At 39.9% G+C, this 14,548-nt stretch overlaps 1 protein-coding gene across 1 annotated transcript in view; it reads left to right on the forward strand.

Moving 5' to 3' along the window:
* The window catches only part of igsf11 (immunoglobulin superfamily member 11), a 102,665-nt gene that overhangs the window by 18,815 nt on the left and 69,302 nt on the right, over positions 1 to 14,548 (forward strand). Inside the window, exon 2 of the mRNA XM_078246653.1 lies at positions 11,358 to 11,387. Within this exon, the coding sequence (XP_078102779.1) occupies positions 11,358 to 11,387 (30 nt within the window). The remainder of the gene's footprint in view (positions 1 to 11,357; positions 11,388 to 14,548) is intronic.

Consider the following 14,548-nt stretch of genomic DNA (forward strand, 5'->3'; position numbering starts at 1 on the left):
AAAAAACTGATTTAGCTTGGAGTCAGGTGTTTTTATTTACTTTTATTGAAAGTTATTGCTTCCTATCCAAAACTCAATTGAGATCTAGAATCTTTTTGAAAGGGGAGACCAGGCCAATATAGGCAAAGCAGACAAGATCAACAGAAAAAAAACATCTCAAAAATGAATAATGGGTAATCTTACTGCTTCCAAATCACGTCATTTTATTTAATTTTAATTACATTTTTTAAAATTCTGAAATAGTTTGACAATTTTGGAAATACGCTTCATGCCTTTCTTGCGGAGAACCGTATATTTCCTGAAGAAAAGGTTAGGGAGGTGTCTGTGCGCTGCTCTTTATTGGAGGTGGGAAGTTAACCAGATGTACATTTGACAAACCAAGTAGTCCTCATCCTTGAAGTCCTCTCTCTCGTGAAACTGAAAAATACTTTTAAAAGTATTATGCTTTAATGTTAAAGCATACATCTCACCAAACAGGGCTTAGGCCTGGAAACCTCACAGTGATGACAAGACTCTTGGAAGCAACTGTGCCAGGCCATGAAATAGTCAGGTATATCATTGCCTATAAAACCACCATGTCCTTTTTATGCCTCGGTTTTTATACAGATTAAACAAATGACATATAACTTGTAAATTAGTGAGCTTTATAAGTACAGATTTTGTTACCTTTCTTACTTTCGGCAAGTAAGCATATAAGCATATTTCCCAAAATGTTAAACTATTCCTTTAATTTGAGCACATACTGGACACATTGTTTTGGTCAGCCTTGTATATTCTCCAATACACAGAAGGAAAAAGACATTTTCCAGACCAATGTAGGGGTCATTTCTAAAAGAGTAAATTTCGCAGTACACTCAAGTGTTTTCTGTTCTGTAAATTTAGCTCGATTTATTTCAGTCCATGGGAAATTACACCTACAGTGGGGAGAACAAGTATTTGATACACTGGCGATTTTGCAGGTTTTTCCACTTACAAAGCATGTAGAAGTCTGTAATTTTTATCATAGGTACTCTTCAACTGTGAGAGACGGAATCTAAAACAAAAATCCAGAAAATCACATTGTATGATTTTTAAGTAATTAATTAGCATTTTATTGCATGACATAAGTATTTGATACATCAGAAAAGCAGCAACTTAATATTTGGTACAGAAACCTTTGTTTGCAATTACAGAGATCATACGTTTCCTGTAGTTCTTGACCAGGTTTGCACACACTGCAGCAGGGATTTTGGCCCACTCCTCCATACAGACCTTCTCTAGATCCTTCAGGTTTTGGGGCTGTCGTTGGGCAATATGGACTTTCAGCTCCCTCCAAAGATTTTCTATTGGGTTCAGGTCTGGAGACTGGCTAGGCCACTCCAGGACCTTGAGATGCTTCTTACGGAGCCACTCCTTAGTTGCCCTGGCTGTGTGTTTCGGGTCGTTGTCATGCTGGAAGACCCAGCCACGACCCAACTTCAATGCTCTTACTGAGGGAAGGAGGTTATTGGCCAAGATCTCGCGATACATGCATCCATCCTCCCCTCAATACGGTGCAGTCGTCCTGTCCCCTTTGCAGAAAAGCATCCCCAAAGAATGATGTTTCCACCTCCATGCTTCACGGTTGGGATGGTGTTCTTGGGGTTGTACTCATCCTTCTTCTTCCTCCAAACATGGCGAGTGGAATTTAGACCAAAAAGCTCTATTTTTGTCTCATCAGACCACATGACCGTCTCCCATTCCTCCTCTGGGTCATCCAGATGGTCATTGGCAAACTTCAGACGGGCCTGGACATGCGCTGGCTTGAGCAGGGGGACCTTGTGTGCGCTGCAGGATTTTAATTCATGACGGCGTAGAGTGTTACTAATGGTTTTCTTTGAGACTGTGGTCCCAGCTCTCTTCAGGTCATTGACCAGGTCTTTCCGTGTAGTTCTGGGCTGATCCCTCACCATCCTCATGATCATTGATGCCCCACGAGGTGAGATCTTGCATGGAGCCCCAGACCAAGGGAGATTGACCGTCATCTTGAACTTCTTCCATTTTCTAATAATTGCGCCAACAGTTGTTGCCTTCTCACCAAGCTGCTTGCCTATTGTCCTGTAGCCTATCCCAGCCTTGTGCAGGTCTACAAATTTATCCCTGTTGTCCTTACACAGCTCTCTGGTCTTGGCCATTGTGGAAAGGTGTCTTTTATACAGGTAACGAGTTCAAACAGGTGCAGTTAATACAGGTAATGAGTGGAGAACAGGAGGGCTTCTTAAAGAAAAACTAACAGGTCTGTGAGAGCCGGAATTCTTACTGGTTGGTAGGTGATCAAATACTTATGTCATGCAATAAAATGCAAATTAATTATTTAAAAATCATACAATGTGATTTTCTGGATTTTTGTTTTAGATTCCGTCTCTCACAGTTGAAGAGTACCTATGATACAAATTACAGACTTATACATGCTTTGTAAGTAGGAAAACCTGCAAAATCGGCAGTGTATCAAATACTTGTTCTCCCCACTGTACTTTGCATACACCTTATTTTGGTTTGCGATGGAGGCCTGATTGAGAGATAATATAAAAATAATCTGGCTACCTCCACTTACAAATTCAGTGTAAAATAACCTTTTAATAAAAGCATATGTGAATCTACTAAGTTGGCTCCAGCAGTCTTAACATATCTGTGCCAGACTGAGCAGCTCTAACTGCTCTTATTTCCTTCACACTTTTTCCAATTAAAACATGACTTGTGATTAAATGACAGCAGTCTGCTTGGTAATATGTACGTGTGAGTGTCTGCAAGTAAAGAGAGAAACCGAGTGTGTGTGAGTGCAAGTTGAGCCATATTGGCAAGAGTGTCATTGTCTTTATTATCTCAGCCTGTTGGTGTGCATGTGTGCTTTATCTCTGAGTGTGTCATCTTGGCTTATTGGACGCCTGCGCCAAGATTTCTTAGTTCACACACTGGGTTAATTGACCTCTTGAGACGTTTCTCTCCTCAGTGATAAAGAATGTCTGGATGATATGATTAATCTGCATTTGCCTTAGATGTGAGATTTGTAAGGGCTTTTGAGTTCTAAGGTGGCTCATTATTTTTTAAATGAGATATTTGAACATACCATCTCTCATATTTAAAATGCTTCTTTGATGCCTGTGTCAGAAATAATGCCATATTACTAGATTGTGTATGCGCATGTGGAGGCTTTTCCTTTTTTGAATATGTATCATTTAAAGATTTATAATTATTCACCTACCACCATACATTTAAAATGTCCAAATCACACCGCATTTAGACAAATTACAGTACTGTAAATAAATCTAGTTGACAAAAACAACAACAACTAGGACAGGTAATAATTTGTACCACCAGTGCTTCGGAACAGAACTCTTCATTTGTTTTATTCACGTTCAGAAACATTTACATTATACATTATGCGCAATATTAAAAGGTCTGATCATCAATGATTAATAGTTTTTGTGCTGTAATGTAGGTTAGGGCCCAGGAGGCTAGCGAGCTGGAACGTGAATCAAACAAATCATTCTCCATAAAAGAAAACATGTTTAAACACCCTCTCCAATGCAGTCTGCATTGTAATGACCTGCATTCCCAATAACAAAGAGAGCTGACGATGTAAAATGATCAATGTGATGAAGTCATGAGAGGTTTTTGTTACTTGTTTTTAAATTACTTTGGAGCACTCTCAAGGACATTGTGTGCATTTTGATGCTTGATACACCCACATGAGTGGGCCCACATGCTCACTCAGAGGCATTCACACCTACACAATCAAAGATAAAACAAACCAATAAAGTCTTTCTGAAACAAACAACTTGATTAAGACTCAAGAGGGAAGAGAATCAGGTGTGAACACCGTGGGTCATGAAATCATGTGTAAATGTATGCCAAGGATGTGTTTTGAAAGATGCAGTTTGCGTGTTTTTTTAAGGAATGCTCCACTTCCTGAGGGAGTTTGTTTGGGCATGTTAGCTCCATCATTGCTGCTCACTTACCTGGTGATCATCTTCTGGCTGAACACACAAGCAGGAGAGCTGAGCGTAGGTTTGCCTCTGGAAGACACATTTTTGTTTTCCTTGAAGCCGCATTCCTTTAGTGTCCACTGAGCAGTTCTCTTACTTTACTTGTTGTCCTCTCTAAGAGTTAAGCGAGACTAGAAAAACAAAACAAAAAAGACTTCTGACATATATAAATGATTCTTCTAATAGGATATCATTATTTAGATTATCAAGAGTAAATCTTCACCTTTACACCAATTTAGGACACAGTTTGATGATACTTTAAAGATATTTCACTTCTTACAGCACTTATGTATTTAAAATCTTCAAACTCTTGTTTTCACTACTCAAATAGCGTTCTTAGGAATGCAGGTAAAACTAACAGCAGAACAGAGTGATTTGGTCTATTGGCGTCAGTGTGCTTGTCACAGGATGTGGCTGCGGCCAAATTGTGTTTTTTGCTTAGGATGGTTCCTATGTGAAATGAGCCGGAAGTATCTAAGTGGCAGCTATGATAAGAGCAGGTCCAATTCTCTAAATGCTAAGGAAAGATTTTTTCTTATCTCCTTAGCATGGGGTACACTGCACCATCCTTTACGAAAGAAAAGGAGATAATGCCGTCCCACAATTCCAATTAAAGCGACACACCATTGGCCATTCATGAAACAAAAGATTTGCCTATTTTGCTAAAATCTAACAATTGTTTTAATTCAACCATACTAATTGGGATTCATGTCGATAAATATGAGTGGACAGGACCGTGAGTGTGAGCAACCATTCTCAATGTAAGTTTTAGTTTCACTTTTGTGACTGGTAGCTTATATTCCTTTTTAATTTTAATTACAACCTAGGTAATGATGTATTGTAATATTTTTCAAAGAATTGTCCATGTTTATATAGCCTACATAACACAACACAATAAATATCTAAGATGTGCTTGCCCATCTTTGTAGTACATTGTAGTTTCATCACGGCAGACCCATTTGAATAACTTCGGTGTAAGTGCAGTCCAATTCTCTTAACACTGCAGTTGTCTTTTCCCAAATTCTTATGAATTCTCCTTCACATCTTTCCTTGACGTTTACCATCGAGGTCAAGGAAAAGTGTTTGGGGACCGACGGTTCTTTTTGACTAATCAATCGCAGCCTGTCTCTTTGTCCCTCCTGTCCAGCCACGTTCCTGATTACCTAATCCCCTTCATTGTCATTTTCCATCCATCCACCAGATGCCCTCGGACTTTCCCTCCTTTTCCCCCAGCACTTCACTGACCCACCCTGTTCCCACTTCCCTCATTAGGTCTGCAGTTGTCTGGTCCCACCCCCTCACCTGCATCTTATTCCCTCATCAGCTACTCACTATGGGTGTTTCTCAATCTCAAGAATGCAAAGAACGGACTTGTGTTCTTGGGGAGAACGTTGTTGCTGGTTGTTCTTGGAAGAATGAACCCGCACGTTCACAAGCACAGAAAACGCTGTTAACAGTTTGAGACGATGCGTTCTTTCTGTTATTGCTCAACACCCCCCAGCCAGAGGCTACCTGCAATGCTCCAAAATAACAGCTAGAAATAAAAACCACAACAATATAACCACTTTGTATTTAAACAAGCTCCGGACAAGAAAACCTCATAATGCTACAACTATTGCAATAATATTGAAAAATAAAACTAACTAAGCTTTAATTTTATTGTTTATGGTTGAGCTCAAACACCCCTTACTTATTCAAAAGAGTGGAACACGATCCGTACTATTATTAGTGTATAAGTTTAAGTCAGTTTAAATAAAAAAAATAAGTAGGCATATATACTGGTGTGTCCTATGTGTTCCTATTAGTGTTATGTGGAATTATCATTTCTATATTATTGTAGTGCACTGTATATGCTCAGGGACAACAGATGGAAATTTGCAATTAAAATTATGAAGGTTGGTGTCTCCCCTTTAGTCTACATAACATGTCATAGCATGTTACCACTTTATGTAACCTGTTAATTTATCATATAGACTGAAACACAACTTCTAATAAATCAGAAAACAAATACACCAAAAAAATATGAACTAAATACTAAATATAATGTATAGCCTATGGCATAATTGAAACAAGTCTCCCGAAAAGAAACGGATATATCTCTCTCCCCCGCCTCTGCCTGCTGCGCTGTGTGTGTGTGTGTGTGTGTGTGTGTGTGTGTGTGTGTGTGTGTGTGTGTGTGTGCTTGTGGAGTTTAACTCCGAAAAGGCAGTTAACCACAGGTTCCCGTTAATCTTATGATGGACATGTGTTGTGATATTTAAACAAACGATCAGTCATCGGCAAAATAAAAGCCTCTTATTTACAGGACCGGTCTAAAAGACCTCCGGCTTACAGCGGGGTCTCTGAGCGTGACTGTCCAAGCGACGAGCTAGCGGCCCCGGCAGGCGCAAGCTGGCGGCCTCGTCATTTTATGGAGCTCCTCAACTCCGAAAACTTTGAAGCAAATTGTCAATTCGGCAAAGATTTTCGCAAGACTGCCTATATTCGAAATCTAAACCATTCATTTCTCGCCTAAAACGTTCTCAGAAGTGAATTTAGTGATGAATAAGATGGCGAAAATTGTTCAAATTGTCCCGTTTTTGGTCTGTCTATGTACTGGAAACCCGACAATCATTGAATGGCGAAATGAATGTTGGGATACGGGTTCTGCGAAGTTCATACAAGTTACCAACCAATGCATCCTCGGTAAAATGGGCGCGTCAAGAACATTTCTGGGAATCTTAACTGTTCTTGGTGAAATGCGAACTTGTGTATTGGGACAGTACTTTGGCAACACGAGATGACGTTTCACAGGGACACAAGAACACAAGTCAATAGAAGAACACAGATTGAGAAACGCCCTATATATACCAGTCCATACCTGTTCTCTGTAAGTTGCCTGTTTGGACTGCCTTCCAGGTTTCGACCCTTGCCTGCCTCATTAGTCCATAAGCTTACGTACCTCCAGCTTTTCAATAAATCTCTGAACTCTGTCAGTCTACCTCTATTGTCTGCACTTAGGTCCTTTCTATGACAGTGCTCTTAGAAGAAGAATAAAGAGCTGGGTTAATACACATCATTATGCTATGGAGGGAGATAAGCTAGGAGATAAAAATAAGGAGGAAAATTAGAAATGGATATGTTTTAAGGATAATTATGTGATTTAAGATCATGCACAACATAGAAGACCTTTGTGGACATATGTCTTCTCAGCCTCTAACTAACTACTAACTACTGCTACTAAGCTGCAGTTTTTCAACCTTGATTACAGTGTGTGCAAAGATGACTGCTTTTGTTTAAGCATGTGCTAGGCATTCCCGTCATGTTTTTACATTTTATTTTGTATTATTACAGCAGATTCCTGGAGAAGTGATGTGTTTAGATGGGAGCAAACATTTGTGTCAGACATATTTAAACCTGTATTGACTTAATTTTTTAATTTTTTGGCAACTGAGGGGCAGCAGCAGGGGTTACATTGACATTTTTGAGGAGGGGGAGCCCTTGCCCAATGAGGGATGATTTCTTCAGTAGAAAGTAGTTCAAATGAAAACTCTTGATGTTCTGTGAATTGTCCGGAGTAACAATGGCATTGGTTTTGGAGAGAGATGCTGCATATTTTTAATGTCACTTTTTTTTTAATGCTGTAGCACAAACTAAATTCCATTCACCTCCATTGAATTGGTACAGTTTAATAGACAAATATCTCAAATGTAATCTATCTAAATGGCCAGATACCACTAGAAAGAAGCAATGACATTTTAATGTATATATAATTGAATGTATGTTTTGGTAATTGGGTAAGCCAAATCCTTTTAAATGAATTCACCTTAAAGTCCCAAATCACAATAATAACAACCCAAATATATAGGCCTATACCCAAATACACTGCCAGTGGCAATTTTTAAATTTTTGCTTGAATTTATGAGAGTTGGCAACGCTGTAATACTGAAGGAGACGGAGCTAAGCTTCATCAGGGTGCAATTTGGTGTTCTCTGGCCCAAATTAACCCCTGCTCAGCAGCAGCAAGCTGTGAATAAGGGCATATTTTCACCATGTAAGTTGATACAGTTGCTTATTTACACATCCAACAGTTACGGAGAAATGTTATCATTCATTTGGAGTTGTGTCTTTAATGTGTGACCAATATTCATTCTTGTTTAACTCTGTTTTGGTCTCTATTTTCTACTGAGAAAAATATCTGTTTCTTTAGCAGCTGAATGCTCCGCTATGTTTACAAGCTAGTTGCTAACTGTGTCTGTCTGCTGATTGGCACTGAGCAGGTATCGGCGAGAGTACAACAAACCAATAGTTGGGGCCGAAAAATAGAAACCAAGACCATGAAAGAAGCAAAAATCTGTTGTTCTATGAGTGACGCCTTTCACATACACATATTCATTCAATCCATTGTTAATAGTTAAATTTTGATTACAGAACTTTAAACAGCCAAGTACAACCACTGGCAAAACTACTTTTTATTTCTTAAGATGGGTTCCATCTGCTATCAACTCTGAGCATTAATTCTCCTGACTTATTTTTTTTACTCCCCAACTTTCTTTAAAATGTATACATCTTTCCAAGTGTTCCCACGAAGCTGTACATGAGCAATTACTAAGATGGACAAACACTGAGGCAGATGTTTGAACTGAGAACAAAGACGCATAGATTAGCACAAACAGTGATGTTAGGCAGAGTAAGAAAAGCCGAGACAGTACACGAGAGACAATTACAGAGGTTTGTGATATGTGCCCGTCAATGGGTGAGAGATGGGGGCTTCAGCTGGGGTGGCTTGGTCTCCATGGAAACTGACATTCCCTTGAAGGTGCTTGGCAGCGACTGGCAATTGTTGAGCTTGGGTAATGGTTTGAAATTCTCCGTAAAGTGCCTCAGAGGTTGAGATTAAATTCAACCTGCTCGGCGTAGACTCACAGTGACTAATCGCACCGTTTTAGAGGGATGGAAAGACGGCGCTTAATGGCAGGGAAATACAGGCCTATAGCTTGTTGCTCACATGTAAAATGTTTACTTTAGCTCTTTGGTTTTGGCTGCCAGTCACTCCATCAACTATTACTTGTCATTCATTAAGAAGCCCTTCTTGCATCGATAGTCAGTGATCATTGTTATATTCCTGGTATGAGGCATATCTAACCATCAATGATTCAGTACTACACTGCTGTTCCAACCTCATTTAAGGCAGGTCAACTGTTAACAATAACAGCACATGTTTTTTCTGTAATGTCTGCACACCCTCCCTGCTTCTCATGAGCCTTTGCTCCATCTGGCAGACCTATCTGAATGAGAGTGGTCAGGCACCGCTGCTTAACAACATTCCTCTCCATCTCCAGAACACTAGCCGTATGTAGTGTGAAGGCCTGCTGCTGATGGGCCTGTGAGCATCAGCAGCTGAAAAGGACCAGGCAAAGCGTCAGCCTCACACCTCTGCCCGCACAGCAAGCTCATGCTTAAAATATGGACAATTATTACTGTGTGCTTGTTTTTCTTCTTCTTCTTTTTACCACTGAATTAATCGTTGGAAACCTTTCGTTGACTTGGAATCAAATCAGCAAACATGGGTTTACCTTATCAAGCACAAGACATGTTTTGGCCTGCTGCTGTTGAATTTGATCTTGTCACAGATAAACGGGGTGTAATAGGAGTGAGTGCATGAGTTTCCAATATTATAAGCAACCAGCTCTCTACAAAAGGTTATTTGCATTGGTATCACAAAACAGCAATGCTGAGGCATTACTTGTGTCAAATAGGTACCATAAGGACAAATACACAGGGTTATTTATGGCTAAATTAGATTTGATTCTGTGATTCAATATATTTTGTACACATTTGTTTGGATGAAAGCCCCTGATATAAACTTGCACATGGTCAGCATTGGCATGTAAGTCTGTTTATATATATGTGTGTGTGTGTGTGTGTGTGTGTGTGTGTGTGTGTGTTTGTGTTCATGTCAGAAGCAGATTGTAAAGCTTATTTGTATGCCACAGCAGCTCCTTTTGTTTCCAGGGCTCCTGTAGCCTGGGTGGCCAGTCTCTATTCAGCCTGAGAGAGTCAAAGGTGTTCAGCACAGGACAGATCGTAACTGCCACGGCCAGTGTCTCCTCTTTTCACAATTATGTAAATGGATCTACAGTGCACAACAATGAAGCAGGGTTTTCCATGGAATAAAAGAGATTGATTGTTTGAAATTAAAAAGTATATTAAGAATTACTTTATTTCCTGGTCGTATAAATCAGTGATCTGGCTAAAGTAAGTCTGGGCACAGTGTGGAACTGGGAGGCGTATAAAACATTCATTTAAATTCCCAGTGAATCCATTATTTATTATGTGTCAAAATGAAGATGCAAACAACTTATGCAAATATCTAAAAAGTATTTCCTGTTTTGTCCTGTGTGGCCAGTGAGCATTACCAAACCCCTTAGCATGGAGCTGAAATAGTTAATCACATTTTGCACTGTAGCAATGTATCTGCTGTGCCCTTGCAATAATGTCTGTAATAGACTGTATTCTTTAATACTGTACCAGTGAACTATTAGGAGCATTGTTTGCTGTCATACAATCAGAAGTCAAATAGGTTGATTGCTGCCAATTGTAATGATGATAGCAGTAAAGATAATAATGACGGCCTGTCAGATGCAAGTCAATGGCGGCACATCCAGCTGCCATCTGAGTTTATTTTGCCTGGCAGAGAGAGATGCTTAGTTTGGGCACATTTGCTATTTTGAAGGAGCAGATGGTGACAGAAAGATGTCCGATGTTTTTGTATAAATGCTCACAAGACAAGGTGATGATGCAAAAATGTATTGCCGGTTTGCAATCCGAGTACTGGTGTATCTGAGTGTGTGTGCAGGCATGTAATATAAATGTTTTTTGTGCATCTTTCTCTGTTACAGAAGTGCATACAGTATGTGTGTGCGCACATGTGAGGTATTTAGCACGTGGATGTCGAATATTTTGGTGGATATGCATACATGCACAATAATTACTTTATGCTTAGTTCCAGGGAAGGATGTAATTAACTGTCCCCTGTCAGGGTAGATAATTAGTCAATAACACATGCACATGAACATACACGCACACACTCTCTTTCAAACACACAGTAAAGTCAATATGTTTGCCATGCAAACACTAATGTTGAGACTAGAATGTATCTTGTGAAACAATGACTTGCTTTTGCAAGAACACGATGTCTTGAGTGACACAGCTCAATAGGCAATTATAGATAGGTATTGAGAAAAACTGCAGACAGGAACCGAGCATGGTGTGGGTTCTGACTGCCTACAGAGAGAAACTATTGTAGTTGATCTTTGTTTGAATTGTTTATGTACGCTCAGAACAGTAATTATGTTTCTTCTTTTTTTGCAGGGTCAAGGTTTGATCTACACACGGGGAAAGGTAAAAACAAAGTCTTTAATTTACTTTTAGCTTTTTCTCTACGGGATGATTTGATTGGCAGGCATTAGAGATCTGCAATTATGTGTGTTCAGGTCGTGTGTGGATAGATACAGAGGCATTACTGGGCAGATTTGTGGACCAGTCGGTTTCACTGTGCACATGCACAAACAGATTGTTAACGCAGCCTGTTATCCTAATCATGGTGAACATAACATGTGGATTAGGGGTGTGTTATGGTATCAGTCATAATCACACAAACACATATTGAAATACTCCAGCACACATGCACCTGATGCAAAATAAAGAATGCAACTATGTGTTAATGTCCCATATTATATGTCTTGACTGCTTTGCTTAGCTACATTTTTGTTATTGATACAAGTGTCCTAAAAGGACCCATGCTGTGTGTGTGTGTGTGTGTGTGTGTGTGTGTGTGTGTGTGTGTATTTTTGCATGTAGTGTGTTTAGCTAATGACTCAACAATGTGTCTCTCCCAACTGATTTGACTAAAACCACAAGAATAATAGAACATCATCATTTTATCCATCCTTAGATTTGACAAAGTATTTAGTCTGTTGTTTAGGATGACAGTTATAGCTGTTTGGGGTTTTGGCATCTAGGCAGCAGTTGATCATTATGCCGATGGTGGAGCTAGCCCTTTTTGATCTATTTCTGGCAGATGGAATCTGTAACGGTTTATGTCTGCGGCCTTCCCTCTGTAGATCCCAGAGTATTTTAGTCCAGAATAATCCCCACCATCTGCTGTCTACTATGTTTTAGTGCTCAGTATCGCTCTAGTTTATTTCCTATTGCACTCCTTGCTTTCTCTATATTTTACGGTGATCCCTTGCAGCTGCAACTTGTAATTGTGATGACTCTTCCTCTTCCATTCAGGCTCTCAATCTCGATCACCTTCCCTCTCCTTCCTCCACTCAATCCCAATCTGACTGCTCTTTCCGTTTCAATTCTCTTCCTTTTTCCTCCCATCCACTTTTCCATGATTTCTTCCTCTTCCTCCTCCTTTTAATATTTGCTGTTTTAAATCTCTGGATGTCTCTACACACTCTACTATGAGAAGCCACCTAGGCCAAAATTGAATACTTTACTTCCACATACATATATACTGGTAATAAACACTTGCACTGACTACACTACATACTCAACTCCTCAGTGTTTCTCTCTTTATCCCTCTCTCTGTCCACACATATAAACCCCCACAGCAACCCCTCTCCACAAGTCTGTCAAATCCTAATCTGGGCTTCATGAACACAAACTATACCCTCTGGTTTCTAATTTAAAAGTCCTAAAAATCCATCCCCCTAGGAATGTATGGAGCACAACTGCTCCTCATGATAGGCTTTCATCAGCGATTTGTGAAATATTAGTGTGTTAAGACCTTCCTAAGTTCATAGTAACTGCAGCTAGTTTCAAACGTGATAAACTAAATTGAGTTGCCCCATTCAAAGTTAAGGAATGTCTTGGCTATAGTACCATGTAAATCAGTTGCTAGGAAACATCTGTAGCAGCATCCAATCAAAAGAAATCAACTATGTAAACATGAAGTCAATTCAGCATCATGAGCTGTAAAATAACATCCTAAAATAACAGTTTTAGAAAGCAAAATAATACATTAAACCTACCTAAATTATACCTTGCTTTCACTACATAACTGGCGATATCAGGTCATTTAGTTTTATGTTATTGGCATGTTTTTGTAGTTTGAGGGTTATTGTGTTTAATAGCCTAAAGTCGCTTTTCCATTACGTGGTACCTGCTCGACTCGCCTCGACTCTTCTCACCTTTTTTGGTTTTCCATTACAAAAAAAAGTACCTGGTACCTGCTAACAGGTACTTTTTTTAGTACCACCCCAGTCGAGGTTCCAAGCGAGCTGAGGCGAGCCGAAAAGGTGATGTGAAAGCGACAGACGGGGGTGTCCTGAACAAACCCGCTATTTTTAAATAGTTTAGCCAGCTGTGTTTTTTTTTTTGCTGCCTCCAGCTTCATTTGAAACTAAATGTGTCTTCTGGCTGTGGCAACAACAACACACCTTCCACGTTCGCGTTAGGTCACGGCAGTTTCCTGCGGCGCCGCTTGTTTTACAGTTCTGTGGAGGCTCCAGGCAGAGCTTTCGCCATAGCCTACGTACACACACACATGGCCGGCTCGACGCACGCACCAGCGTACAAGTATAAACATCAGGCCACTTACATAGTATACGGCGAAAGCTCTGCGTGGAGCCTCCACAGAACTGTCAAACAAGCTCAAATGGCCTGATGTTTACACTTGTGCGCTGGTGTTTGCGTTGAGCCCGCATATAAGACGACCAGCCACGCTGCAATGGAAAATGGACGCACAGTGTGTCGAGTCGAGGCGAGTAGACTCGAGGCGAGTCGAGCAGGTACCATGTAATGGAAAAACGCCATAAGTGAAATGTAATTTAAATCTTACCAGCTTAAATGGTTATTAAACAGCATTTCAGTCACATAACAGATCAGATATGATGATCATATTCCATTTAACCTAAAGGACAATGTATTGTCATGTATAACTAGTTCTTTCAATTGGCTCAGTTTCAGTAAGTGGTATTACTTACACCCTACAGTGGGGTAAATATTAACTAACGAATCTACGTGTGTACCCCTTTTTGATGTAGTAATGTGTAATTCTACACTTAGTAAGCTCTTACGTTATAACTTGGCTAACTTTAAACTCACTAACAGCTGGTGCGACCAGATACAGGAGAGCCAGAAACAACAACCAACAAAGTGCTGACCATGCTGCTGACAAAATGTAGCATTACATCTTCCACTGTTACAGGCTGCCAGCTCATTCACAATACCCTGGACAGGATGGAGCAGTCCATTACTGAGGATAGCAATGAAACAGGGACTTGTTGATCAGAGATCTTTGAGCACTTCAACACTATACTTTTATTTACCTCCTAGCTTATCTCCCTCCATGCATAATGAAATCAAACAGACAACTGCACAACAAAGATGAAGCTTTTTGATCCATAGTCATTGTACAGTTAACTTGATCTGAATGCGTCAGTAGTTTAGAGGATAGATAAAGGGGCTTGTGACTGAAGTCACAACTGTAAAACAATTATCTGCTTGCTTGGAAAATCTCATTTGAAATATAGATGGCTCTCATTTTACTT

Source organism: Sander vitreus, chromosome 3 (genome assembly GCF_031162955.1).
Source record: "Sander vitreus isolate 19-12246 chromosome 3, sanVit1, whole genome shotgun sequence".
NCBI lineage: Eukaryota > Metazoa > Chordata > Actinopteri > Perciformes > Percidae > Sander > Sander vitreus.